The 25,315-nt window shown below is 41.5% G+C and overlaps 1 protein-coding gene and 1 pseudogene across 3 annotated transcripts; both read right to left on the bottom strand.

The window, feature by feature from the left end:
* Window positions 1–3,891: 3,891 nt before the first annotated feature.
* On the bottom strand, window positions 3,892–6,038 carry LOC124701915 (annotated as a pseudogene).
* An 8-nt stretch (window positions 6,039–6,046) lies between these two features.
* On the bottom strand, window positions 6,047–24,519 carry LOC124701914 (putative pentatricopeptide repeat-containing protein At3g49142). 3 transcript variants are annotated; one of them, XM_047234012.1, is made up of 5 exons: window positions 21,899–24,519; window positions 21,771–21,812; window positions 21,591–21,651; window positions 6,138–6,255; window positions 6,047–6,061 (listed from the first exon to the last, which is right to left on the bottom strand). In XM_047234012.1, exon 1 carries the CDS (start codon window positions 24,517–24,519, stop codon window positions 22,519–22,521), a length of 2,001 nt encoding a protein of 666 aa, XP_047089968.1. In that variant the 3' UTR covers window positions 6,047–6,061; window positions 6,138–6,255; window positions 21,591–21,651; window positions 21,771–21,812; window positions 21,899–22,518. The 3 variants fall into 3 exon arrangements, with proteins under 3 accessions (XP_047089968.1, XP_047089969.1, XP_047089970.1); XM_047234013.1 differs by lacking the exon at window positions 21,771–21,812; XM_047234014.1 differs by lacking the exon at window positions 21,771–21,812 and having other exon boundaries at window positions 22,124–24,519.
* Window positions 24,520–25,315: the final 796 nt, after the last annotated feature.

The following is a 25,315-nucleotide window of genomic DNA, read 5'->3' as shown; positions in this document are numbered from 1 at the left end:
AGGACCATAAGTTGATATGGACCTATTCATTAATATATGATTTTTTTCCGAGCAAATTTTACAAAACCACAAAACATACAACACAAGGATTCATTTTCAGCAAACCAACTTATTCTACATATCGTGTTCCAAAGAACCTAAATGGTGCAATTTTGTCAATTTGAAAGTGTTTGTGATAGTCTGTTCCAACAAACCAGGTGCAACATGGCAGGGGAGGGTTCTCTAGTTTATTCAAAACTGGCTGCAATTCAAACGTTCAAAAAAAAAAACTGAAATAACCGTGACCTTGGATTGTGATAACATATTTTTGTATATATCTTATAAACGTTAAAACTTTGATTAAAATTTTTGCCAGAATTTATAAAAACTACGAGATCTTAAAAATAGTTAGGAACAAGGGTTTACTCACTAGATAGTTTGGACAAGATGATTTTCTTTTGGACCTTTTATATAAAATTTAAAATAATATTTTGCGGAATTTTACAAAACTGCAAAAAAAATTAAAAATGCACAGGAAAATGAGTTAATAGTTTCGTAATTTAGTCAGTACATGTAGTACATATTACTAGATTTTTCAGAGTTTATTTATTAAAGTTTGATTTTCAAACTAAATCTGGCTAAGTTATTTTTATAAAATTTTAGTTGGTCTGCTTAAGAACACTCTGTTTTTCAGGATAACACCGAAGAGAACTATCTCTTCTACTAGGAGGCACCTGACTCGTGTGCCCAGCTTAAGTTTTGGTTTTGTGAAACTCTAGTACCCAATGTGTTTACACTATCTTCTACTCTATCTCCACAATTGTTATTGTTATCTTGTTGAGCTTAATGTCACTAGATCTCTCACCATAGCGATCATATCTCCATGCCCTTCTATGGTTTTTTTTGAGTGGGCGGGGGTGGGGGGGTGGGGGTACAGTTTCACCAAAGGAATTTGTTCCCCCTCTATTCCTATGTGGAACTTGTTACTCGTGGGTTCTTGAAACCCTATACGGAAGAGGTCATCCACGAAGGTAAATATTGGTGGTGCAAACTTCATTGTCATGTTGGATACCTTCAGTTGAATTGTGAAGATTGCCCCCAACATTGTTTGTAAAGGTTTCGGTTGCCGCTTCAAGGCCACCGCATCGGGCAAACGTTTTCTTGCTTTGTGTATTCTTTTCATATTGGTTGTTCATCTAGTTGCATATCTAAACGCATTTTGGTGCATATATAGATACATGTGAATCTAAAAAAATCTGCAATATACTCCGGGACAAAATGAGTAATTTTTTTTGTCAAGCCATAAAATTGGAAAAATAATAAAAAAATGTTAGTCACATATTCAAACCCCTCCTCTAGGCTACCATCTAACCCTTTCACTTCCCTTCCTCCATTTCGCGGAGGTATCGTATGTCATGGTGAACTAGGTAGGCTTATCTTAGGGTCAAATATACACCGAGGGATCCGGATGAGGGGGAGATGGAGAAGAAACACACACAAAGACACACGCTATACCCAGGTTAGGGGACCTCGTGAGGAGGTAACACCCCTACTCCTGATTGTCTGTACTATATGAACTCACAGAGAGCTACACTATGTTCCTCCATCTCTTGGCTAGAGGAAGAAGATGAAGTGCTAGAGGGTGAGATCAACTAAAACTTCTGCTAGAAGAGCCAGCGTGCCACTGTTGGGTACACCTGATTTTGAAGTTCACCGTACATTTGCTGTTACCTCAAAGTAGCCCTATTCCTGAGGGAAAAGTTTGAGTTGAACCTGGGTGCACGTGAACCCAGGTGGGAAATGCATTTTTCAAATGTTAAAAAATTCTGAAATAAAAATAACGGGGTACGTACGCATGTTCCATGTGTGCGTAGAAAGTTTTCGCGGAGAAACCACTTTTTAATTTCAGAATCTAAAAAAGACAAAATACGTCACATATCTGCTATATAGCCCTGCAAAATTTCACTTTTTTGCCGAGGCAAAATAAAAGGTTTTTTCGTCACGAAACTCATGTCCAGAGCACATGTTTGAGATCACCTTTGGAATCATTTTGTGTTTCGATTTTTAAAACATATTTTTACATCACAAATGGCACTTTTCAAAAAGTGGGTTCACATGCACCCATGTTCTATCTATTCACACTCCTGAGTTCTATTCCTGAGTCGTTTTGTAGCCACCAAATGAAAGTCGCGTGTATTTCTTTCCTTTCTTAGGCCCTCATGCTCGACACGTGAACAGATGAAGCACCAGTTAGATGTCTTCTGCAAAAGATGTATTTCTGGATGCCACCCATTCCCCACGGCCTTCCGATTTCCGAATGCACGCATTTCCACTACATGTTGCAGAGGAAGAGCAAAGATCATTGTTTGGAGAAGATTTGTAGTGAACACAGCAGGAAGCAGTGTATCCTATATATAAATGTGTGTGTGCAAAAGAACTTTTCAAGCCTGTACAACCATGTGCTCCAGTTAAATGGTCATTTGGATGATGCACCTGACAAAAGTACTCAGTTGAATGTTACAGGTAGGCGAGAGATAAACAAGCGAATGAATTTGTTACGTACAACTTGAATATTTACAGTGTTGCATAGTAATTCAGGTCCAGTGTCCCCCCATGTTATTATTAGACATGTGATCGCCAAATAGTTTTATTCAAACACTTGAAGAGAAACAGCCGACCTTGAATAGAACGCTAAATTGTTGAAGATTGTATATGCAGAGGATAGTTGGCTCCAATCTAATTTAAAATTTAGGACTTCTGGTATTGACTATTTTCTTTAAAATTAGAGATTTGAATTTAGTTTAAACACTCTAAGTATGGGCACTCTCATGATTCATAATTATCCATGGCGAATTGAGAATTCTAAAAACTGGTGAACGTGTACGTGGAGTAGAAGTTTAAATCTGGCATTCTGCACCCTATTCCTATGAGCCGCACGGTGTCCTCACACTCTTACGGAATTCGAGCATGGGAGGGATATTGGCTATCCGCACGATTAGTGGTATGTGATTTTTCCTGACATATTTAGAGGTCAACCTCACCCCCTCCCTCCCCGAACTTGTCCCAAAGTTCACTTTTTTTTTACCCGGAACCAAAGTTCACTTTACAACCATTGCCTCTGATTTGGTACAAATTTCACCCCTAAGCTCAAAAAACTGTTCAGGATACAACGGTGAACTATAAACCATTTGGAATCATCGATTCATCTGACAGAATAAAATGAGAGATACTCGCAGTTGAATGTTACATGTGAAGCTGATATAAAAGAGTGAAAAAACTTGTTACAACTTGAGTATTTTTTGTGTTATATAGAAATTTTTGGTCCATTGTCCGCCTATGTTATTTGGATGTGTGATCGCTAAATCGTGTTAACGAAGAAAAAAATGATCTACAAATTGGCAGACCTTGAATAAAACGTAAAATTGTTGAACATTATATTTATAGAGGGTCATTGGCCCTTAATCTAATTTGACATGTAAAATCTCTAATACTGATTTTTTTTCTTTAAAGTCAGAGATTTGGGTTTAGTATAAACACTCTAGTATGTTGTACTCTCCTGATTCAGTAACTATCCATAATGGGTCAAAAAGAAAACTGGTAAACGCTAACGCGGAATGCAAGACCATGTTTCTGCCCTTTTAATTACCCTATGAGCCACACAGTGAATGCAAATGATGCGCAGTCACCGAAAGCCTGAAATAATGGGAAATTCAGTTGATAGGCGATCTAGAAAACGTAGCCTGTTAGGCTTCCACAGACACGAAACTGAACCCAAACCCAGTTTTTAGATTTGATTGCCGGGCAAAACCCTTCAATATGGTGAAACCAAATCATGAATCAGTATGAACTGCTAATGGCTGAAGCTAAGGTGATGAGCAGCTACTGAATTGAGCTACAAGAAGTTTCAGGTTATTGATTGTAGGATGAAACACTTGTTAGGTTTACACACCGCAAAAATATACAAGAGTTAGGAATTTCGTAGTCAACATGCGACCATGTGTATTTTATGATTGTATCTTATCCAAGTACATAATAAAGCACGCTAACAATACTGTACAGCATTTGATCTAAATCAAAAGCTTCAGGGTTCAGCTACACTATATAATGCCTCCTAGGGATTCAAGCTTCATGCAGCTGCAGTTCACTGTGTTGCTTGCAGGGCCGAAATCCACAACAGCATAGCTAACTTTCAATGTAAGAGCCTCCATCAATTCCTTGCATCTTTATCGAAAAAAATCAATTCCTTGCATCATTCAGGAGGCAAATTTCCAGCAGACACAAAACTAACGGACCGCAGGCAGAAGCGAAAAGTAACAAAAACTCCCTGCTGCCAACATTCCCAGTAAACCAACAAACTCAGAGGACATAACTGAAATCCTACTGAAGTGGCTGATACTGCACACACCACCTAACTCTGCTGAGTGAGATATCATATCATCAAGTCTGTAATTCCAGTTGCCCCACCACTGTCGCAGCAGCTCTCAGATGAAGCACACCATCGATGAAGAGGCTGTCATCAGCAATTAACATCGACCATGGAGTCCCCCTCCATCCCCCTAAAAAAAATTGACCATGGAGTCTCAAAAAGATCACCGCATCCATGCCCCATCCATCGTCAAAGGTGTACGCATCTTTAAACAGGCTGGCAAATTTCCCTGACGGTTTTCTTCTTGCAGCAAACTCATAGTCTGATGTGACACACTTTGAGCACTTCAGGTCCCAGTCCATCTGCAAGTAAAGGTCAAAGCAGTAAAAGTTATTGTCCTCATGCATTTTGCAGGCTGCCACGAGACGAAATCCATGCCCTGCAACGCAACATAGAATGGGTGCAATCTGACAGGAAGAGTCCAGAGCATTCATCACACTTTAGATCCAAGTACACTATAACCAGTGGGCTAGGTCGATCAAACGCAACCACTTTCACAGGTTTGGCCTTGTAAGCACGCTCTGCAAATTGTCAACGGGTTGTTGCATCGGCTGCAAGAGGACCTTGCTGGTATGCTGGGTAAGCTCTGTACATAAGCACCTCAGTGATACACTTAGCTACTTGCTCAAGGTCTGCATAGTTATCAGTGCATGTTAGAATATCCCGCAGTGTCCTATAAGACATGACTGAAGCGCACCAGCGGAAGTTAAGCGAGAACTCAAGATCTTATGTCTGTCCTCCAACTTTGGGTACCACGCACATGACCACTCGAACAAGAAGTCAAATATGGAATTTTTAGATTCCACCTGTTGGTCACTACTTCCGAAGATGGCTTCGATACCAGCAAGTGGTAAGTTCATCATTTCATCTTCAAACCTGAAATGAGACAGACATGCCCTGAGTGCACTTCATACATGATAGTGTGACAACAACGTATGCACTTCTTTCAGTAAAGAAAAGGTGAATGCATCAAATAGAGATGACTCACTCAGCTAAATCCCTGTATTTATTGGCAAGGAATTCCTTGGCTGCATCTGTCAATGCCTGAACTTCAGCAGCCATTGAAATGGAGTATGGATGCTCTGGGTAAAGCAGTGCAGATTCTGTTGTCATAGGCAAGCTTGTGAGCAACTGACTGCAGTGCCTCATGCAAGAAAGAACCTCAAACTTATCAGCAGCCATCAAGATGTCGAGCAGAAGAATGGGATCAGTTGCTGTCAACTTTCCACTGTACATAAAGCTAAAAAGCTCCATAAGGGATTCCTCTGTTCCAAGTAGAGCGAAAACAAAGCAAAACAGCATAAGGACTAAGAAAATAATTCAATAATAAACTAAACAAAAAAGTGAAAGTAAGTGATTATTCAAATTTCACTATTAACCTGCAGTATTGAGAAAAGCTATATATGTGAGAAGAAACAATTTCTTTGTCACATGCAAAAAGGAGTGGTACAAACTCGAAACGTGGGCATTTATTTGCTATGAACAATTATGTTTTTTATTTTGAGAGATTTTGGAAATAGTATGGCAGTCATAATAGCAAGTTACAAAAAGTTATCAGAGATGAAGAATGTTGCAATTGAGTTATCACATACCTAAATCAGCAATCCTAAGTGTTGGATGCATCCGATCAGACTCTTTCGTGCCATTTGAGAAAAGCTAAGAAACATGAAGCCTTATTAGCAATCGTGAACTGACAATAGAACAAATGCATTTGCAAGGTTATCAGAACTACCTTGAGAAAGAAAGGACTTCTTGCAGCAAGAATTGCCGTACTGATATAAATTGTCTTTACTTGTAAAACAAGTGTACCCACATTGGTTGAAGAAGAGTCAATAGCCTGTCCATATTACCTGCAAAATGTTGAAGATCATGAAATAAAAGATAAGTTGGGAAATGTAGACGGTACAGAATAGAATCAGAGGGGTTTTCTTGCTAAAATACTTGGAACACTCTATTCTTCTATGGGTGCAGAATCATGTAATAAATCTTCATAGATACAGTAAAATGTATAAAGTAACATCAAAGAAACTGAAGTAATTTAGATGCATCCTGCAATCTAAGCATGCTTGCAGCTCACTGAGCAAGGTAACTATAAATGTTACCTCAAGGATCCTATTAGAATTTGGACGTGGCTAGCCAGCATCCGGTGCTGGTTGGTCCGGCCCAGCATCCGAGTGCTAGGTGGTCCGGCCCAGCATCCGAGTGCTGGGTGGCTTGGGCCAGCATCCGAGTGCTGGGTGGCTTGGGCCAGCATCCGGTGCTAGTTTGGCTATCTCCAGCACAACAAGCACGTACGTACAACAAAGAAAAAGGACAAGACAAAAAAGCAAGTAAAAAAAGGAAGAGGACCAATGCTATATCCGTACCACCCTCCAACGGGTGTACAGCACCACACAAAATTCGACCCCGTACGTCCGGACCAAGAAACTAGCTTTGCTCCTGCCCTAACTCCTTCTTCCTCCTCCGCATCTACTTCTTCCTCCTCCAGTATCTTCTACAGAGAACTCCCATGGATCCAAGATAGTTCGCAGCAACCGCACATCAGCTAAAAGAACACATCACAGCAGAAAAGGTAATCCCTAATCTCCTCCTTGTCTATTTTCAGCAACATGAACACATCTCTCCCAGATCTCCAGATCTCCTTGTCTATTTTCAGCAGCAGAAAAATTTACTTGTATATATGATGAACAACAGCAGATACATGGTCAAAACACAAAATCAAACAGCAGATATATGTTTGTCTTCTTGTATTCTGTACTAAAAGATCTAGCTTTTCATGGTAATCTGCACAGATATGGCTAGGAAAAAGATCTAGCTTTTCATGGACATCTGCACAGATATGGCTAGGAAAAACATAAAAGAACATATTTTTTCATGAAAAATCTGTAGACATGGTTTGGAAAACCAAGATCAAACATACAAAAACTTGGCTTTTTCTGTTGTACCCAACAATTTGCAGACATCATAGTTGGTTTCATGAAAGTTGGTTTCTGTTCTACCCCACCAAAATGTGGTATTATCCATGAACACTTGCAGATATAACCTAGTTTTACTTTTCCATCATATTTCTAGGCTGATATCAAACTACAAAAGCATCATGCTGGGATACTTTTTACCCCACACTAGGTTGATTTAAAAACAGATGAACTGTGACATAAAAACAGATGAACTGTGACGCAAAAAGTAATGGGAGAGAGAAAAGCATACTCGTGGTACGTATATAACCATAGTTTTCATTTGCGTAGTAACATCATAGTATAAACAAAAAGATACTAGACATCATAGTAGATAGTATGGTTTGGAGAAAAAAGGAAGGACAAAAGGTAGACAAAAACACCAGGTCTTGGTCAGGGAAAAAATAAAACTGCCAACTAGTAGTGGTCATTCGGAAAACAACATTCCACATAAAAACAACTAGATGTGTTTTTGTTTTCTCCGAAACATAAAAGGCGTAGCGATACAGTACTGCAGAATGATTTTTCCTTTCCGCCATTTGATATGCTGATGCCTCTTTGCCACTACTTGATCATTTTGATTAAAACCTGCATAGTTAAAATGCAAAAATGAACTTGTCAGTTTGGAAAGTAAACAGATAAAAAAGGAAACTTTAAAAAATGAAAATCAGTATGTTTAGGTAGTTCCAGGGTTTTGTATATAAGCTACTTCTGGCATTGAAAACATGATAGGCCCAAAAAAAATAACATGAGAAAACCGAAACATGCTAGGTTTGAAGTAGTTGTTCATTTAGTTGGTTTGGTTCAAAAAAACTAACGAGCTTTTTCATTTTAACAGATGTCAGGAATCGATCTGAATGCCGATCCAACGAAGATGATGACATTGACATGGATCCTCCGTTTTGCACTCAAGCTCCGCCACCGGAGATGGTTGAAGAATCTCCGCACCCAATAGGCAGCGACCGGAAGTTGGTGGTGGTTCAAATGACAACAAGTAATAGAGGCCCGCATACCAATTCAGCTTCACACAATGTTGGGAACAACAAAGAACCCGACTACTACAATGCCTACGTAATCTACCACTTATCCGTAGTTCGAAGATGGTGAAGATGACATAGCTGGCATGCATGAAGTTCTTTCCACCCCAACAGAACCATTTATTGGTATGCGGTTTGATACCGTCGAAGCAAGAAGAGTGCATTATAATGCTTATGCAACGAAATTGGGTTTCTCGCTAAGTCTCACACATCCCAAAGGAACGGACATACAGTGCACACCGGAGAAGCAAGCAGCTTGTATGCAACAAATTCCGCAAACCTAAAACAGATGAAGAGTTGCAGTAGGGAAAGGATGAACATTATTGAAGAAGTGAGCCCAAGATGTATGGATGAAGAAAATTCAGAAGGACATGATGAAGATGACAAAGTCTGGACCATCAAAAAGAAGTTCTAGTAGATTAGCGGTTAAGCGCAAGAGAGAAACTATCAAGCAGACGAGTTGTCGTGCTAGAATGTTTGTGAAGCTAATAAACAACAAGTGGGAGGTGACCTATTTTATTAAAGAGCATAACCACGCCATGGTTGACAAGCCATCCCTCACAAAATACTTGAGATCACACAGGGGTATTCCACCAGATGAGAGAGAGTTCCTAAGATGCCTACACAATTGCAATTTGCAAACAGGTTTGACCATAAAAACCAAACCATTTTTTCTTTCCCATTTCATGTTTCTAAAAAGTAGTCAGCATTTTGCAAATAATTGTTTTGAACTAGTAGGAATGCACCTCTTGAAAATATGTAAAATTGCACTTAAGTTGTTTTTTTGCTGTACCTAACTTGTGTTCTTTAGTTAACCAACTTGGATTGTCCAATTTGTTTAAGTTGCTTAAGTTAGTGAGAACAGCAGTTAGTGAGAACAGCAAGCTTGCACACATCAACTCGGTGTTTCCAAGTTTGTTGATTCAAGAAAGCAACTTAACAAAACAATGGGTATGCAATTTAAACAAAAATACTTGTGTTCCGTAGTCACCCTAACTTGGATTAGCAAAATTGCTTAAGTTGATTTATCGAATCAACAAAGTTGGATTTTAAAAAAACTTGGGTTACCAAACAAAAGAACATGCTTAAGTTAATGCGAATCCAAAATATACATGCTTAGGATCCAAGTTAGTTATCTTTTGGCAAAACCAACTTAGTTATCCAACTTAGTTCGCTACTTGAGCATCTTTATGAAACAAGTTTAGGAAAAATGTAAGTAAAAATTACTGTGCAACTTATTGCTTCACAAGTGTTCAAATTAGTAAGTGTGTACAGTAGCAGGATGCAAATTTTTTGCTCCCATCAGCGTGCTTTAACTAGCAAAATTCATATAATGGCAGTATGTTGAAAAACAAGATGTATTGCCTAAAAACACAAAAAAGTTGATTTCCCTATTGCTATTAAGGAAGGTTTGTTACATGTATCATAGGTTAACTGACATTTTGCTTTATTTTTCATTTGCAAAAAAAAAAATGGCAGGGCGCATGATGGAGATTATGTCTGAATTTTATGGTGAAGATGCTTTTGTCCCATATGGCCCTAAAACGATATCAAACTTGAGGTCAGAATTCAGGAGTGAGAACAAGGAATATGACATAAGTGAGACACTTGACTATTTCAAGGACTTGAAGCGTAAAGACCCAGATTTCTTCTATGATTTCTCGTTGGACGATGAGAACAGAGTTGAACACATATTCTGGGTCGACAGTGTTGCGAGGAAAGCTTATCAAGAATCCTATCATGATTGCGTGTCTTTTGACACAACCTTCTTGACAAATCGCTTCAGCATGCCTTTTGCCCCCTTCGTCGGGATAAACAGACATGGACAGTCATTCATGCTGGGTTGTGGTTTGATTCGAGATGAGAAACAAGAAAGTTTTGAGTGGCTTTTCCGCACTTTCCTTAAAGCAATGCATGGCAGGCAGCCGTCGAACATAATCACAGATCAGGACTGGGCTATGAGGTCTGCGATAAAAGCTATTTTCCCAGTAAGCTGGCATCGAAACTGTCGCTGGCATATAATGAAGAAAGCTAATGAGAAACTTGGTTCTTTCTTAGGAAGGCGTCCAGTGTTTGGCGAGAGGAATTCAACTCATGTGTTGATGAGAGTTGGACCGTAGAAGAGTTTGAAGCCCGTTGGCAAGAAATGGTTCTGAAGTGGGAGTTGGCAGAAATGAAACATTTGATTGGTTAAAGAAAAATGCCCACACATGGGTTCCATGTTACTTCAAAGATCGCTTCTTCCCCTTCTTGCAACCAACACAGAGAAGTGAGGGGTTCAACGCCGTGTCGAAGCGGTATATTCATCCTCACAACTCAATTAAGCATTTTGTGCAGCAATATGAGAAAATTCAGCGGAAAATTTTAGGAGTTGAGGGGAACAATGACTACGGTGACGTAACAGCTTGAGGTAGTGCCACAATCAACTTTCCCGATTGAGAAGCATGCGCTTACAGTCTATACAAGGGATATCTACCACAGATTCAAAGTTGAGTTTGAACTCATTGGTAGGTACAATGTGCAGGTTCTTGCACCAAACATGTATTATTTGGTTCCTAACAGTGAGAGGTGCTACCCATACGGGGAAAGAAGCTACATGGTAAATGCAAGTGGTGAAAACAGCTACAACTGTGGATCGCCGCAAGTTTCAGCGCGACGGTTTGCTTTGTCTGTCACGTCTTAAAGGTGTTCACACACATAGGCATTGATAGGATACCGTAGAGATACATCACAAAGAGGTGGACTCAACTTGCAGCTGAAAGTGTCACAATGCCTACCGGTCCTGCGTTGGATGAGTTGATGCCGAACAGTCGCTACGTAGTTGCGTTATGCAAATTTATGTACATCATTTGTACAGGTTGCTAAACTGGGCAGTGAAACTGAACAAGCAGCAGCTATTGCTCGCAGACACATTAGGGAGATGAAGGCTGAGTTTGTGCAATTGAAGAAAGTACGGAGGAAAAAGGCTAAAAGCAATACATCTACAAATGCAAAGACAACCAACAAGTATCTACTTCGCGCATCAAGCATACATCGATCCTAGTGCCCCGCATCATACACCTGGAGCTAATGCACATCAGCATACAGCTAGCCGTAATGCCCCACAACCTACACCTAGACCTAATGCACATCAGCAAACAGCAGGTCCTAGTGAACCGCAACCTACATCAAGTTCTAATGCTCAGCAGGATACATCGGTTCCTCATGCCCAGCAGCAAGCAGCAGCTCCCAATGTGAAGCACGCAAGACCTTCGGCTCCTACTGCTCGTAAAGCAACTTCTAATGTGCAGCAGGAGACATTGGTCCCTCCTGTCCTTCAAAGAACCAGCAACATCTAATGCGAAGCGTGCAGCACCTTCAGCTCCCACTACTCGTCAATCAAGAAATGCATCGTCTTTGCCAAAAACTAGTACCAGTAAACGAGCAAAGGCTACTGGTAGTAACTGGTTTGACACTTCAGCTCCTACGGGACAGCAGACACAACCAACGGGAAGCAGCCAGCAAATCCCTGTGGAACAAACTTATGCATCGCCTCAAGGTGTCCATGTGGGTCCTTCCCCGAGTACAAAGTTCTCAGGTAAACAGACATAACATACGTCCTCTTTGCCGCAACTGCTGCCCCCTTGCACCTCAACATCAAGGTAGTGCGAACAAGCAAGCGTCAGTGCAAGGGGCATCTTCGGAACAACCATCTGGTGGTGTGGTTGCGCCCAGAGATGAACCTTTCGTTATTCTCAATCCTCCTAGATCTAGTACTAAAGGGCGCAAGAAAAGTCGAATACCCTCAGGTATTGAGTTGCAGCCAAAAAAAATGAGTTTGTGCGGTGTGTGTGGTCAGCCTGGTCATAACACTGCGACGTGTACTGCTGCGTTGGGCAATAAGGACAGACAACCATGAAAGCCATGGAAGGCATGAAAAGCCAGGAAAAGAAGATCTAGAGAAAATGAAGTCATGATGTGTTGTCGTCAATATATTGTAATTTGCTTTTTATTTTATATAAGTATGAACATAAATTTGTTGCTGGAGCAAATTACATGGATGTCTGGGTGGGAAACGGAAAAAAGCTGTACTAGATACGATGCTAGCTTTAATCCAAGAACTTTACCTCATTTCTTCTTCATTATAATTGCTTTCCATTTCACAAGATTCTTGACAGATGTAACCCATGTATGTGTCATCTTCTTCCTTATGATTGGGATATGAGAGGCTGAGTAGTTTGGCAACTTCCTGCCATTCCAATGTTCTCGCATTGAACAAGGTGCAGATGCCACACTCCGTGCTGCAGTGGGTGTAAGAACCAAGTTAGGCTTGAATGAGGAAACAACTTGGACAAGTGGGATAATCAACTAAACATGAATGGAGGAAACAACTTGCACATGATTGAAAAAACCAAGTTAGTTTGAATGGATAAACAACTAAGAAACAAAAAAAGTCAGTACATCTGTACAAAACTTACTACATATTTTAGTTAGTTTGAATGGGGGATGAAGTTAGTACATGTGTAGAAATCAAATTAGCTTTGAAAGTCAAACAACTTGTACTAATTTGGGAATCAAAGTTAGTTTGAATGGGGGATGAAGTTAGTACATGTGTAGAAATCAAATTAGCTTTGAAATGTCAAAACAACTTGTACATCTTTTGGGAATCAAAAGTTAGCTTGAATGGGAAATCAAGTTAGTGCATGTGTAGAAATCAAATTAGCTTTGAAAAATGTCAAACAACTTGTACATCTTTTGGGAATCAAAGTTAGCTTGAATGGGGGATGAAGTTAGTGCATGTGTAGAAAACAAGTTAGCTGAGTCACTAATGCAACTTAAGTATGCAACTTGTGCATGTGTAGAAATCAAGTTAGTGCATGTGTAGAAATCAAGTTAGGAAAAAATACATGTAGAAAACAAAACCTCTGTACAACTTACTACATGTTTGGAAAAAACACAAAATGTCAGTACATATATATTTCCCAACTGAACTCACTTGGTCCCTTGCTTTGGTGGCTTTATGTCTTCGGGGCCTTCGAATCTACTGAGCTTAACCGGTGAATTTGCATAATACTCGGTCCCACAATGTGTGAATAGCTGAAAGGATGTCCTCGACATTTTGAGCTAATTTTCTATCGTACAAAGATCTAAGTGAATCCAAAGCACCTCAAATCTCCTATCCCTAATGTTGATGACGAATAACCAATAGTGGTTCACCGGCTCATCTCGCGTCAGTACCAAGTCTTCAATTATCGGCAACATCACCTACATTTTATTAGAGGTAAAAGGGTAAATTAGCATGCAGACCATTGGCACAAAAAAGGATTTACTATATGAACAAAAAATAGACATTTTGGAATTTATTTCTTAAGCAATCCAAGAAGGAGTAAGTTCACAAAAATCAACTATGTTAGCTTGGCCCAGGTCGCCGTGCAGGCATGTTGACCATTTTACATACAGTTAACAAAAAAATCTGCTTAGTGCAGATCCATCATAGTGAAGTGTGTTTTTCTTGTACGAACATTGTGACAATTTCTGAAAATGTCTGAACATTGCTGGAAAGGATGCCATATACATGGCACTGCCCCCCCCTAGCAAACTGCTAAAGGTTACCTAGAATACTTCATCGAGCTAGTTGCAGTTTCATGGTAGCTGTTTACAGATCCAGGGCAATGCACAAAGTACACCCAACTTGAGCATGTTTTCTCTAAAAACAAAAGTATTCAACCTAAGAAAAATGTTTTGCTAAAATACAAGTTTATCGAATATACAAGTTTATCGAAAAAATGTTTGCTAAATACAAGTTGAGCATGCGTGTGAATCCAAGTTTACTGAGTCACTAATGCAACTTAAGTATGCAACTTGTGCATGTCTTGTAATCAAAAAGTTTGTTCTAGTCACTAAATGTGACTTAAAATTTGTTTTTGATAAATCCATGTTGGTTAGCTAAGGAACACGTAAGATAGGCCGTAAAAAATTGTCGCGTCTAAACATGATTGGATATCACCTAGTGGTGTACAATTTAATCATAGTTGTAATTGCGAAAAATGTTTTGCTAAATACAAGTTGATCATGCTTGTGAATCCTAGTTTACTGAGTCACTAATGCAACTTAAGTATCCAACTTGTGCATGTCTTGTAAATCAAAAAATTTGTTTTAGTCGCTAAATGCGACTTAAAAATTGTTTTTGATAAATCCATGTTGGTTAGTTAGGGAACACAAGATAGGCCAGGAAAAATTGTCGCGTCTAAACTAAGACAACTTAAGTGCCACTGTAAGGAAAATCAAGTTAATCGTGGTATAGAAAAACTAAACTTACAGAGTCTTTCCCGTCAAGGTGTGCAGAGTCTTGTCTGAAGTGTTTTTTCAACTCCTTCCCATTCTTTTTCAAATCTTTGAGTAGATGTCGCAGATAGTAAAATAAAAAGCATGTGATTATGAATATACACATGGTACAGACAAAAAGTACGTAAAAAGTAGATCAAAAAAACACAAAAAAATATGGATTCGTACCGAAACCCTCAAAGGCATAACAATCTTCTTCACATCCCTATCTTTCCTCAACATGATGGACTCGATTCCAAGTTCCATTACAGTATTGCTCACTAAACCGAAGGCATCATTGAGTTGGCAAGCTCTTTCAATGATACAAAAACTTTTCATAGTTGACAATTATTGGAGATTTGTCAATTTCCTTGCCCCTCGTAGATCTCCGTCCATGGGCAATCACTGCATTGTACAACTCTTTGACCTCTGCTGAACATGTGAACAGGCTACTATCTTCATACGTGATGTATGGTGATAATCGACAAATAGCTTGCCTAATTAGTCTGCGTCGCTTCTCTTCTGGCCTCTCAGCGGCTGTTGTGCTTTCCTTTGCTTGAGAGCTGGATGCAATGTTGTTCACCGTAGTTACAGGAGTCTTGAACCCACTACCAGTAAGGACAGTGCTGTTGTCGGTAGTTCGTTGTTCCTTATACTTCTTCTCCTTTTCAACCTTATCAACGGCTTCACAAGCTTCTTTCCAGGTTGCTTCATCCCAATCATCTACTTCGCCGCCAAACCGTTCAGCATCCAAGTCAACTGGTGTTATACCAAATGAGTATGGAGTGTTTGTGTCGATTTTTGCAGGGCTATCAAAACCAAGATCGAAACTCGGAGCATCCGGGGCTCTGGCCAACATAGCGCGTTTCCTCGTGACCTCATCAAGATTTGTAATCTTTGGTTCAGGAGGTGGACAGGTTTTACGTGTAGGGCATGTAGCTTCTCTGTTTGCTGGAATCCCCTGCGGCAGTGGTGCATGTTTCTGTGGTGCTTTCATTACTTTAGTTGGTGACACTCGGGAATGAGGCATGACTTGTGGGATTTGCTGATGTTCAGTTCCTCTGGAAGATGTGGGCTGAAATGGATTTGCTCTTGTTGGTCTTGCATCTGCACATGCAGTGACAAAATTATTTTTGCTTTTGGGAAAACCAGAAACTGGTTTTTGGGAAAACCAGAAACCAAGGCAAAACATTTTTAAAAACAACTTTGTTCCTTGTGTTGAGGCAAGTTAAGCATTGTTCTGATGCAAAAAAGAAAAAAAGAAAAAGTATGCTAATAGATTTGTGTGTTACTGAAAAAACTTACTTGATGGCACTGCACAATGAGACATGACTTGGGGATTTTCCTGAACCCCATAATTAGGAACTGCAGTGACATGCTTGTTTTGCTTTGCCAATTTGGTTGTTCCATGTGGGATATTTGTGCTGACTTTCACTGCTCCTGGTTCGGTTTGTAATGTGACTGGGATTGTTGACTTCCCAGTATCATTAGCTGATAACCTGCTTTTCTTTTGGTTTTGAACTGGACGTTCACGATGTACCACCTGCTTCTGTCTGAAATTTTTTTGCTTCTGATCTGCACCTTGGATATCCAATCTATGCACATTAAAGCACTCTGCTGTGAGCTTTTGTATTGCCTCATCACTACCAAAAGTGGTAAGTGGTGGGTCGCTTTCCAGAGTTGACTGCTTATCCTTCTGTATCACACTCATGAACACTTCCTTTGCATACAAATGGGGCTCTTTGTCGAAAATTTGAGGGGGTTCTATGTAAGGAATGTCAATTTCATGTCTTATCTCTGAGCCAACCAACTCTCGTAGTTCAGAAAATGGACTGCAATCTGATACATTTGGTGCATCATCATTGTCATGCTCTTGATTTGTGTGCAACTGTGTTGAGCGTTCTTGCTCAGCCCTCCTCCTAATACTCTGAATAAGACCCTGAATTGACAAATCATCTGAACTTGTTTCATTGTCAGAAGGCATCTTCTTGAGATTGCTAGATGGTGCATCATTTGATTTCTGAGGTGTCAGCCTAGCAGATCTTCTTGGAGCCGGTTGCGAGTAATCAGCTGAGTGTTGAACTTGTTCATATTCCCCTCTACCTCCAGTGTTATGGTTGTCACTTCTGACATCTGCATCATCTTCGACTTCCCTGTTGTTATCAACTTCATCTCCCCTGTTGTTATCATCTACATTGTCACAAACCCTCTTCCCGAGGTTGCTAGATGGACCATCATGGGGTTTTTTAGGTGTTAGCCTAGCGGATCTTCTTGGAGGCGGATGCAAGTTGGATGCCGGGTCTTCGTGTTGTTCATCTTCCCCAAGCATCGTGCTATGGTTGTCATTCCCGCCATCCGGGTCATCTTCATCTTCCCCGTTGTCATCGTCTTCATCCTCCCCGGTGTCATCATCGTCATCCTCCCTGGTGTCATCATCGTCATCGTCTTCGCCATCACTATCTTCTTCAGATTCACGTTCTGCATTATTATCATCAACACCTTCGTCGTCGCAAACATCCTCATCATGAACAACTTTGTCATTCCGTTGCCTCTTCCTGCTACCTCCCTGCTCTTCATCCATTAAATTCGCAAACGATTCGACAAAGGTGCCAAGCCCGTTTGATATGTCCGTGCACAGCTCCCCAACAATTACAGCAATTTTTCGTTTCTTCTGCATATACAAGGCAACTTAGTAAAAATGCATATGAAACAACTTGGTTTTACTATGTAATTCAACTTACTGTACCACAAACTAAAAAAAGACATGGTGAAACTAGATTAGTCAGTAGATACAAGTTAATCATAGTGGGTATGCAACTTAGAATTAGTGAGTATGCAACTTAGCACACGTGTGAAGCAACACAAAAAAATCACATGCAAAAACAGATTTAGGTAAAATGTGGAACTAGCCAATTTCTTCTATTCAATATACAACTTGGCTTATATGTGGAACCATTAAAAAACGGTGACAAAAAAAATGCACAACTTACTTATATGTATGCACCTTTGGAACAAAAATGATGCGCTACTTAGAAAATAAAAAGCCAAGTCAGTCCTAATGGTAGATAACTTAGACACCAGAACATGTAAAAAGTTCACTCGTGAGATGCAAAAAAATTAACTATAGTCCAACATGTATACCTCGCTTGCAAATTTCCGTGGCAACTTTGAAGATACAAATTCCTCCGCCCTGGTCATTCCCACAAAAAGAGAGTCTCTTAAACTTGCACCAATTGTTTCTTTCAACTTTTCATGCAAACACAAAAAGACAGACCACCGTGTTAGTCAAAAACACAAGTATATATGATAGAAAAGGCACACAAAAAACCCCGAAAAAAAGTAACTCGAAAAAAAAGTTCATTGGTTCGTAACACTTACTCTAAGCTTCCCAAACTCGCCATTGCCTTTAGAGTCCTTGCGCATAACATTTTGTATGAGCCTATCGTTCCATGCTGCAGCCCGAATGGGGCACTCTTCATCAGTTGCTACAGGCTCATCAACCACCAACGAATCGAGGTACAGTATCTGCAAAAACAGATAGAACATGATTTGGTTCAGGGTAAAAGTTGGTATACTGAAAACACTATAGTGTGGTTCCAAAAAATAAAAGAAATTTGGTTTTGAAGTTTACCACTAGGTGATGCAGGCAACAACACACAGACTTCTTCTTCACTCCCATCTTCTTTACTTCAGCAATGATTTGATCAATTGCAAACTGTGCGAAGTTTAACCGGCGGAACCGATTGAGATCAAATAAACCGGTGTAACATCCGGGACTTATAGTTGGACTTGTTGTAGGGCTAATGAAACAGCTGATTACTCCCGCAAAATATGCACGGAGGAACTTCATATCCGCTGAACCTCCCATGTCTGATATCATTTTGCACCAATCAACAAAGTCTGGTGCTGAACCACTTTCTATTCCATACTCTTCGTTCATGAACTTAATTGGTTCCGTTTCCATTTCATAACAAACAGGCATGCCTTCATTTCGGATCCCAAAAATCCTGGTGTAGCTGTCAGCAGTAACTCGGGATGCCCCCCTACCAGGAATGGCAAGCTCGCTTCTTATGGGATCGAAGCATGAAAGCACCCACATACTCAGGTCAACGGGCATTTCTTTAGCTTCAACCTTTAACATTCCTCCCCAGCCCCATTCTTCAATGAGTTCCTTCTGAGCTGCCACAAGTATCTTGTTAAGTTTAAACAACCTTGCAGGGGAAGCTCGATTCCTTCCAAGCTGAACATAACAGAAGGAATGTTAGTTGAAACCCAAAAAAAACATTGAATTACGAAAAAAGAAAAAATGTACAAGATTAAAAGAGAAAAGTCCGTACAAAAAACTCACTACCTTAAAGCGTCGGGCAGCTGCAGGCTTTGGTGCTGCATTTCTGGATGGGTCAACAGAGTTCCTGGCTGCGAAAACATTTGGTGGAGCAAAGCTGCTCGTCGTTGAGATAGTTGTTTCTCGGACAACTCCAGAAACTTGTGGTAACCGTAGTCGGGACCGCTTATCATTATCCTTATTCATAATTTCAGAATTTTTGACACTGTAGAAATAGAGAAAAAATGCATTAGGCAATTAAGTTGTATACTCAGTGTTGTTAAGTTGTATACCCACTATTGTTAAATTGTACACCACACTATGATTAAGTTGCATCCACTGTCCAAAAAAATATATATCACCACGTCTAAGTTGTACATCACTGCCACTATGTTGGCTACAAAAACAACTATAGTAAAGTTGCACACAACTACATATGAACTTGAAAAGTCCATGCATCTAGGATGCCTACAGTTAGTACTAAATCGGCTACCATGATTTGTCAACTACCTTTTGTCTTGGATCACATATGAGCTAAGTTGCATTTTGCACCCCAATAAAATTGTACACTCACAAAAAAATCTGCTAAGTTAGTATTTTATAGATGGTGAAATTCACAAATGTGCTAAGATGCATACCCCACAATTCCTAAGTTGTATACCTACTAATATTAAGTTGCACATCCCTACTAGTAATCCTCATAAAAGTCTCTTCACCAAAAGCTCTGTACTAGACCTTAAATTATGAGGCATCAACAAGATGTTAATCAATGTTCTGACTATACAAATGAAATTGTTTGCCCATACAGAAAAAAGAACAAAGTGAGCGTAGACGAAGCAGAAGGTAATGAAAAAACAGTGACTGATCTCTCCCTGGTATGCAACACAAGCAATCCAATTAGGATCCAATTATCCCCTGGTCTCAGCTGCAAATTTGCATCTGTATAGTATGATCAAACATCACAAGGAGTAGAAAAAAATTGAACAGGTAGAGGTGCATTCTCCATCAACATGTATCATCAGCACACAAAAACAAATCTACAGCTCGAACTCCTCCTCACGTAGTGCCATTTCTGCAGCCTCATCATCATCATCATCGAGAGCAAAAAATTACTGGTTCTCTCTCAGCTGGCTTGAACATGTACAAACATGAAGATGTAGAAATGCCATGGTGGCCACCTCCTCCGCGAGCGACGCACCATGATTTGTTATGAATTAACGCACCATTATCGTTGCTCGAAAAGCCTACCATTGCATCTACCTTGTACAAATATGATTTGGCACATGCGTTGCACAGCAAAAAATCAAGGGCAGTACCACCAGAACTATACGCCAGCAGCTACCCCAGCAAAAGTCCTCAAGAGAAATTAATTCGTTGGCTCGAATTGGTCCTCAACAACCACGAAAATTAGTTCGTGATTGGCTCGAATTGGCTCGAATTGGTCCCCACGAAAGTAATTTTGCAGGGGACTACCTATGCATCGAATTGCTCGCTCCAAAAAAATGTACGAACAACAAGCAAAAATTAGCAGGGGATGAAGCTAGAAAAAACCTCTGGAACGCCGAAAACTTGGTGACCTCGCACCCCGCCGACGACCGCACCTAGATCTCCCGCCTTGTTGATCCCCACCGCCGCGCTCAACACCGCGGATCTCGACGACTGGCTAATGGAGTGGCCGCGCACTCTCTGGTCGCGTCGACAGATGGAACACCTCGACGCACACGACCTCCTCCCCCCCTGCCGAAAATCGTCGCCGAACACCGACGGGGAAGCCTCACTCCCCGGCGCAGAGCTCGCCGCACTACCGCGCGGTCCCCTACGGCGAAACTCCCAGCGTCCGAGATCGCCGAGCTCCGCCAGCGAACGAGATCGCCGGCCTCCGCCAGCGAACGAGATCGCCGAGCTCCGCCACCAGCACCGAGATACCCTAACGCGAGAGGGGATTTGGGATCGCGATGGAGAGAAGAGGAAGAGAAAATGGAGGAGAAAACGTCGCGTGTCTGCCTCTCCGAATCGACAACAGAAGAAGACAAAAAACAAGTGGGGATGGTCCGGGTTTCAGGTGCGAAACGGTCCGCGTCCAGGTGGGTTCCGGTCGCCAGAGCCGCGTGAAATCCGTCCGTCAACAGCGAATCCAACGGCTCACGAGCGAGTGCTCGGTTTGACAGGGAGCATCCAAGCACTTTTTAGCAATTGGGTTAGAATTTTGTATGACATCGTCCGCACAATGTGTTATGCTGTTATCTGGTGAAATAGTGTATTCAATCTTCATAAATACAGTAAAATGTATAAAATAACATCAAGGAAATTGAAGTCATTTGGATGCCTTCTGCAATCTAAGCAAGCTTGCAGCTCACTGAGTAAGGTAAGTGTACATGTTAACCCAAGGATCCTATTAGAATTTCGTATAACATCATCCGAACAAATGCCTTATACTGTTATATGTTATCTAGTGAAATAGTGTATTCCACACCACACAAGCAACTAGTAGCAGAAGCAAATTCTTCAAGTAGATAAAGAGGAAATAGGATATCTGTGTATGGAGAAAACATGCAACCAATGGCTACCTTTGGTCAGCAGATTGTGCCAGTACCAAACTTATGTCTTCATGGAAGGCCCTCAGTGAATCTGGAACAAAATCCAAGAAAAGAATGATTTCATGATAAAAATATACAGAGCGTATGTCCTGACTCCACTAATAGCTAAGTTTATCAGATAATAAAAGAAAAGAGAGCAAACTGGGATACATCAGCATGGAGCACACCAAACGCTACAATATCACAACCCAGCTGCAACAACGATAGGACATCGTAAGGTATACAGTGGTTCACCAAAAGGAACAGAGGAAAAACGCGCTAAAACACATAACACTGACTTGCTATCTTATCTTAGGCATGACAAGAGCGGGTCATGATGAAGCAACACGCTGGGATCAGGGCCATGATTAGGCCTCTGGATTGGTATCAAAACTATAATTTGGTAGATTTAGATATCAAGTTTGCCATTCCGACAGCTCTTATATGTAGCACGCCATCGATGAAGAGGCCGTAGTCAGCAATGAAATTGACATTGCAATATTAAAGACGCCATCTCATCCAACCTTCAAATCACCAGTGAAGGCGCACTTATCTCAAACCTGCTCATAAATTTCCCGGTAATTTTGTCCTTGCGGCAAACTCACACTCCAGCATCACATATGTTAAGTTCTCTCGGACTTGCAAGTAGAGGCCAAAGCTGTACAACCGATTCGCGTGGTTCCTGATACATCTTGCTATGAGAAGGAAGATCAATCCTGCATGACGGAGCGGATACGAAAAGCACATGTATGTTACATTTATGTGAGAAATTTTGCACATGTAATTGCCCTCCCAGTCAACCCAGAAACCACACAAGTTAAAGACAGAAATTTCAATCTTTCTACCAAGGCTTTTGTTTTCCTAGTTAATCAATGCGACCCGAAGTTACGAATGCACCGTTTGATAATCATATACTTTGTTACCAGTAGTCTCCACATGAGCAAACTCCTTGTACAATATGGTGGAACCTATTGATGTCTTTGAGGATAATCTCTCTATCTGTGATTTTTGAGATGAGCTTTGCAGCATGATGGCAATCACTACATGTTCTAAGATTCAGTGTTATCCTAATAGGTGTCCCTGGACTAGTGTTTATCAGAACAAATGCAATAGCCAACTTTTCGCTGTGCACTGAAAGATGGCCCTCCTTGTCTTCCTCTTCAACATCATGAAGCGCGCCCTCAACTTCTGGGTTATAACCCATTCCCCTGATCCTTCTTAACAACTCATCCAATTTCTCGTATATCATTTCCGATTGTGGATGAGATCTATCACCAACATGAAATGTGTGAACCTGATCCCCTATCTCCACATTGCTACCACCACGCAATTTCTTGATACCTTTGCTTGCCATGACACTTCTCACTGAGTTAACATCAGCCCATCTCCCAGCCCTAGCATAAATATTCGATAATAGCACATAGTATCCCGACTGTTTGGGTACCAGTCTGAACAAACTGTCTGCTGCCAACAAACCAATGTCCATATTCGAGTGAATCCGACAAGCTCCTAATAAGGCTCCCCAGACTCTCTCATTTGGCTCGATAGGCATCGCCATGATGAAATCATATGCCTCGCTTATACTTCCTGCACGCCCAAGAAGGTCCACCATACAAGTATAGTGCTCTACTTTTGGTGTTATCCGATATCTGCTAGTCATGCATTCAAAATAACGCTTTCCAACATCCAAAAGGCCAGCGTGGCTACATGCTGCAAGAACAGAAACAAAGGCAATGGAATCCGGTTCCAGACCTTGTCCTTGCATGCTCTCGAACAGGTCGATGGCCTCTGTCCCATGACCACGCGTACCATATGCAGAAATGATGGAAGTCCATGATACCACATCCCGTGTACTCATGGAATCAAATACCTCCCTGGCATCCTTCAAGGATCCACAGTTGGCGTACATGTCCATGAGAGCATTCTCAAGCAACATATTAGGGCACATCTTTTTCCTCTTGATAATCTCATGGATTCGCTTCCCCAGCGAAAACGCCGAGACCTCTCCACAGGAAGGAAGAACAGTCGCTAGTGTCACCGCATCTGGCTCAACCCCGTCCTTCTCCATCCTCGTGAACAGCTCAACGGCCTTCACATGCAGCTCATTGAAAGCATAGATGGAAAGCATCGCATTCCAAGCGATGAGTCCTCTAAACCTCATCTCGTCAAACACTTCCCTCAGGAACGCGACATCCTTTGTCTTGGCATCACCCATGGCGGGCAGAATGCTCGCCATGGTCCCAGCATCAGGCCTCGGAGACTGCAGCCCCACCAGCTCCCTGAGAACCGCCACGGCCCGGGCAAACAAGCCCGCGTGAGCGAACCCGGAAATCATGGCGTTCCAAGAAACGACATCCCGGTGCGGCATTTCGCCGAACACCTGGTAGGCGTCGTCCGGGCGGCCGCACCGCGCGTACATGCTGATCGCGGAGTGCGCCACGAAGAGGTTCGCGTCGAGGCCGGTCCTGGCGATGGACGAGTGGATCTGGAGGCCGAGCAGGAGGCTCCCCGACGCGGCGCAGGACTTGAGGGCGAGCGGGTAGGTGTAGTGGTCGGGGGCGCAGGAGGCGCCCTGCGGCCGCATGGAGGCGAAGAGGAGGAGCGCGTCGCGGTGGAGGGCGGCCCTGGTGAGCGCGCGGAGGAGGACGTTGTAGAACACGTTGCTGCGGTCGGGGGAGGACGCGAGCACGGCGCGGGCCGCCGGGAGGGCGGAGCAGGCGGCGTAGGCCTGGATGAGCTTGACGCGAGCGACGGCGGGGGACGGGTGGGAGGAGGGGTCCTGGAGGAGGAGGAGGCGCGCATGCGCGGCGCGGACGGCGGGGAGGTGCGCCGGGGAGCAGCAGGAGTCCACCAGCCGGAGGAGGGCGTGCTGGCCGCCGGCCGGGGATAGGTGCATGGGGAGGCTCCGCGACAGGTTCATCCGTTCATCAAAGTCGCTTCGCGCGGAAGCCACGCGCAGCAAACGTTTGACTCACCGGATCTCGGTTTAGTACTGCCTCCGAGCGACCGAGCCATAGTTTTTGGATGCGAATTCTAAGTTTCTAGCGTTCGTTTTAGAGGGGCAAACTGATAGTGGATAATTTAAATTATTTGATCTTCGTATTTAAAAATTAAAAATGATTATGATAATATTTGAATCTGAATGGACATGCATGGGTGTGGGTTGTTTCCGTCGTCCATTGTGCTTTGAGATTCGGATAAAAAGAGGAGAGAAATAAAATATTTCCATCTACCATGGTGGATACGAATCTCGAGAAATAAATGAACGGTGACGAAAACACCCACACCCATGCGTGGGTGTACAAAAATATTTCCGATATCCAAATTCATTTTACATATACACAACTAATTGTGATATTGAATTTTAAACAAAATGTGGATATAAAGATAGATATATCGTATCCAAATAAAATTGTGGTAGCATATTTCATTAGTTCTATCATAATGCCAATTATTTAACCAAAAATACTAATAAAGTGGTCAGATGTTATTTTTTATGATTGAATTTTAAAGTATTATGGATTATATTATTAGACAGTTAACTCACTATAAGATACGAGTCTATTATGTTGTTACTTGTATCCATTTCAAATTGAGTAAACATCTTTATATGCGTCTGCATTCGAGCAACATTTGTTCAACAACATACCAATTCACATTCGTATTTATTTGAAAAAAATCTGGTCCGTTTCCATCCCTATTTCCCTCAATAAAAT

Source organism: Lolium rigidum, chromosome 3, assembly GCF_022539505.1.
Source record: "Lolium rigidum isolate FL_2022 chromosome 3, APGP_CSIRO_Lrig_0.1, whole genome shotgun sequence".
Lineage (NCBI taxonomy): Eukaryota > Viridiplantae > Streptophyta > Magnoliopsida > Poales > Poaceae > Lolium > Lolium rigidum.
This window is presented reverse-complemented; position numbering and strand designations above follow the sequence as displayed.

Bases quoted from the DNA above. Each gene is read 5' to 3' on its own strand.
- LOC124701914 (XM_047234012.1), bottom strand. From the start codon at position 24,519: ATGAACCTGTCGCGGAGCCTCCCCATGCACCTATCCCCGGCCGGCGGC.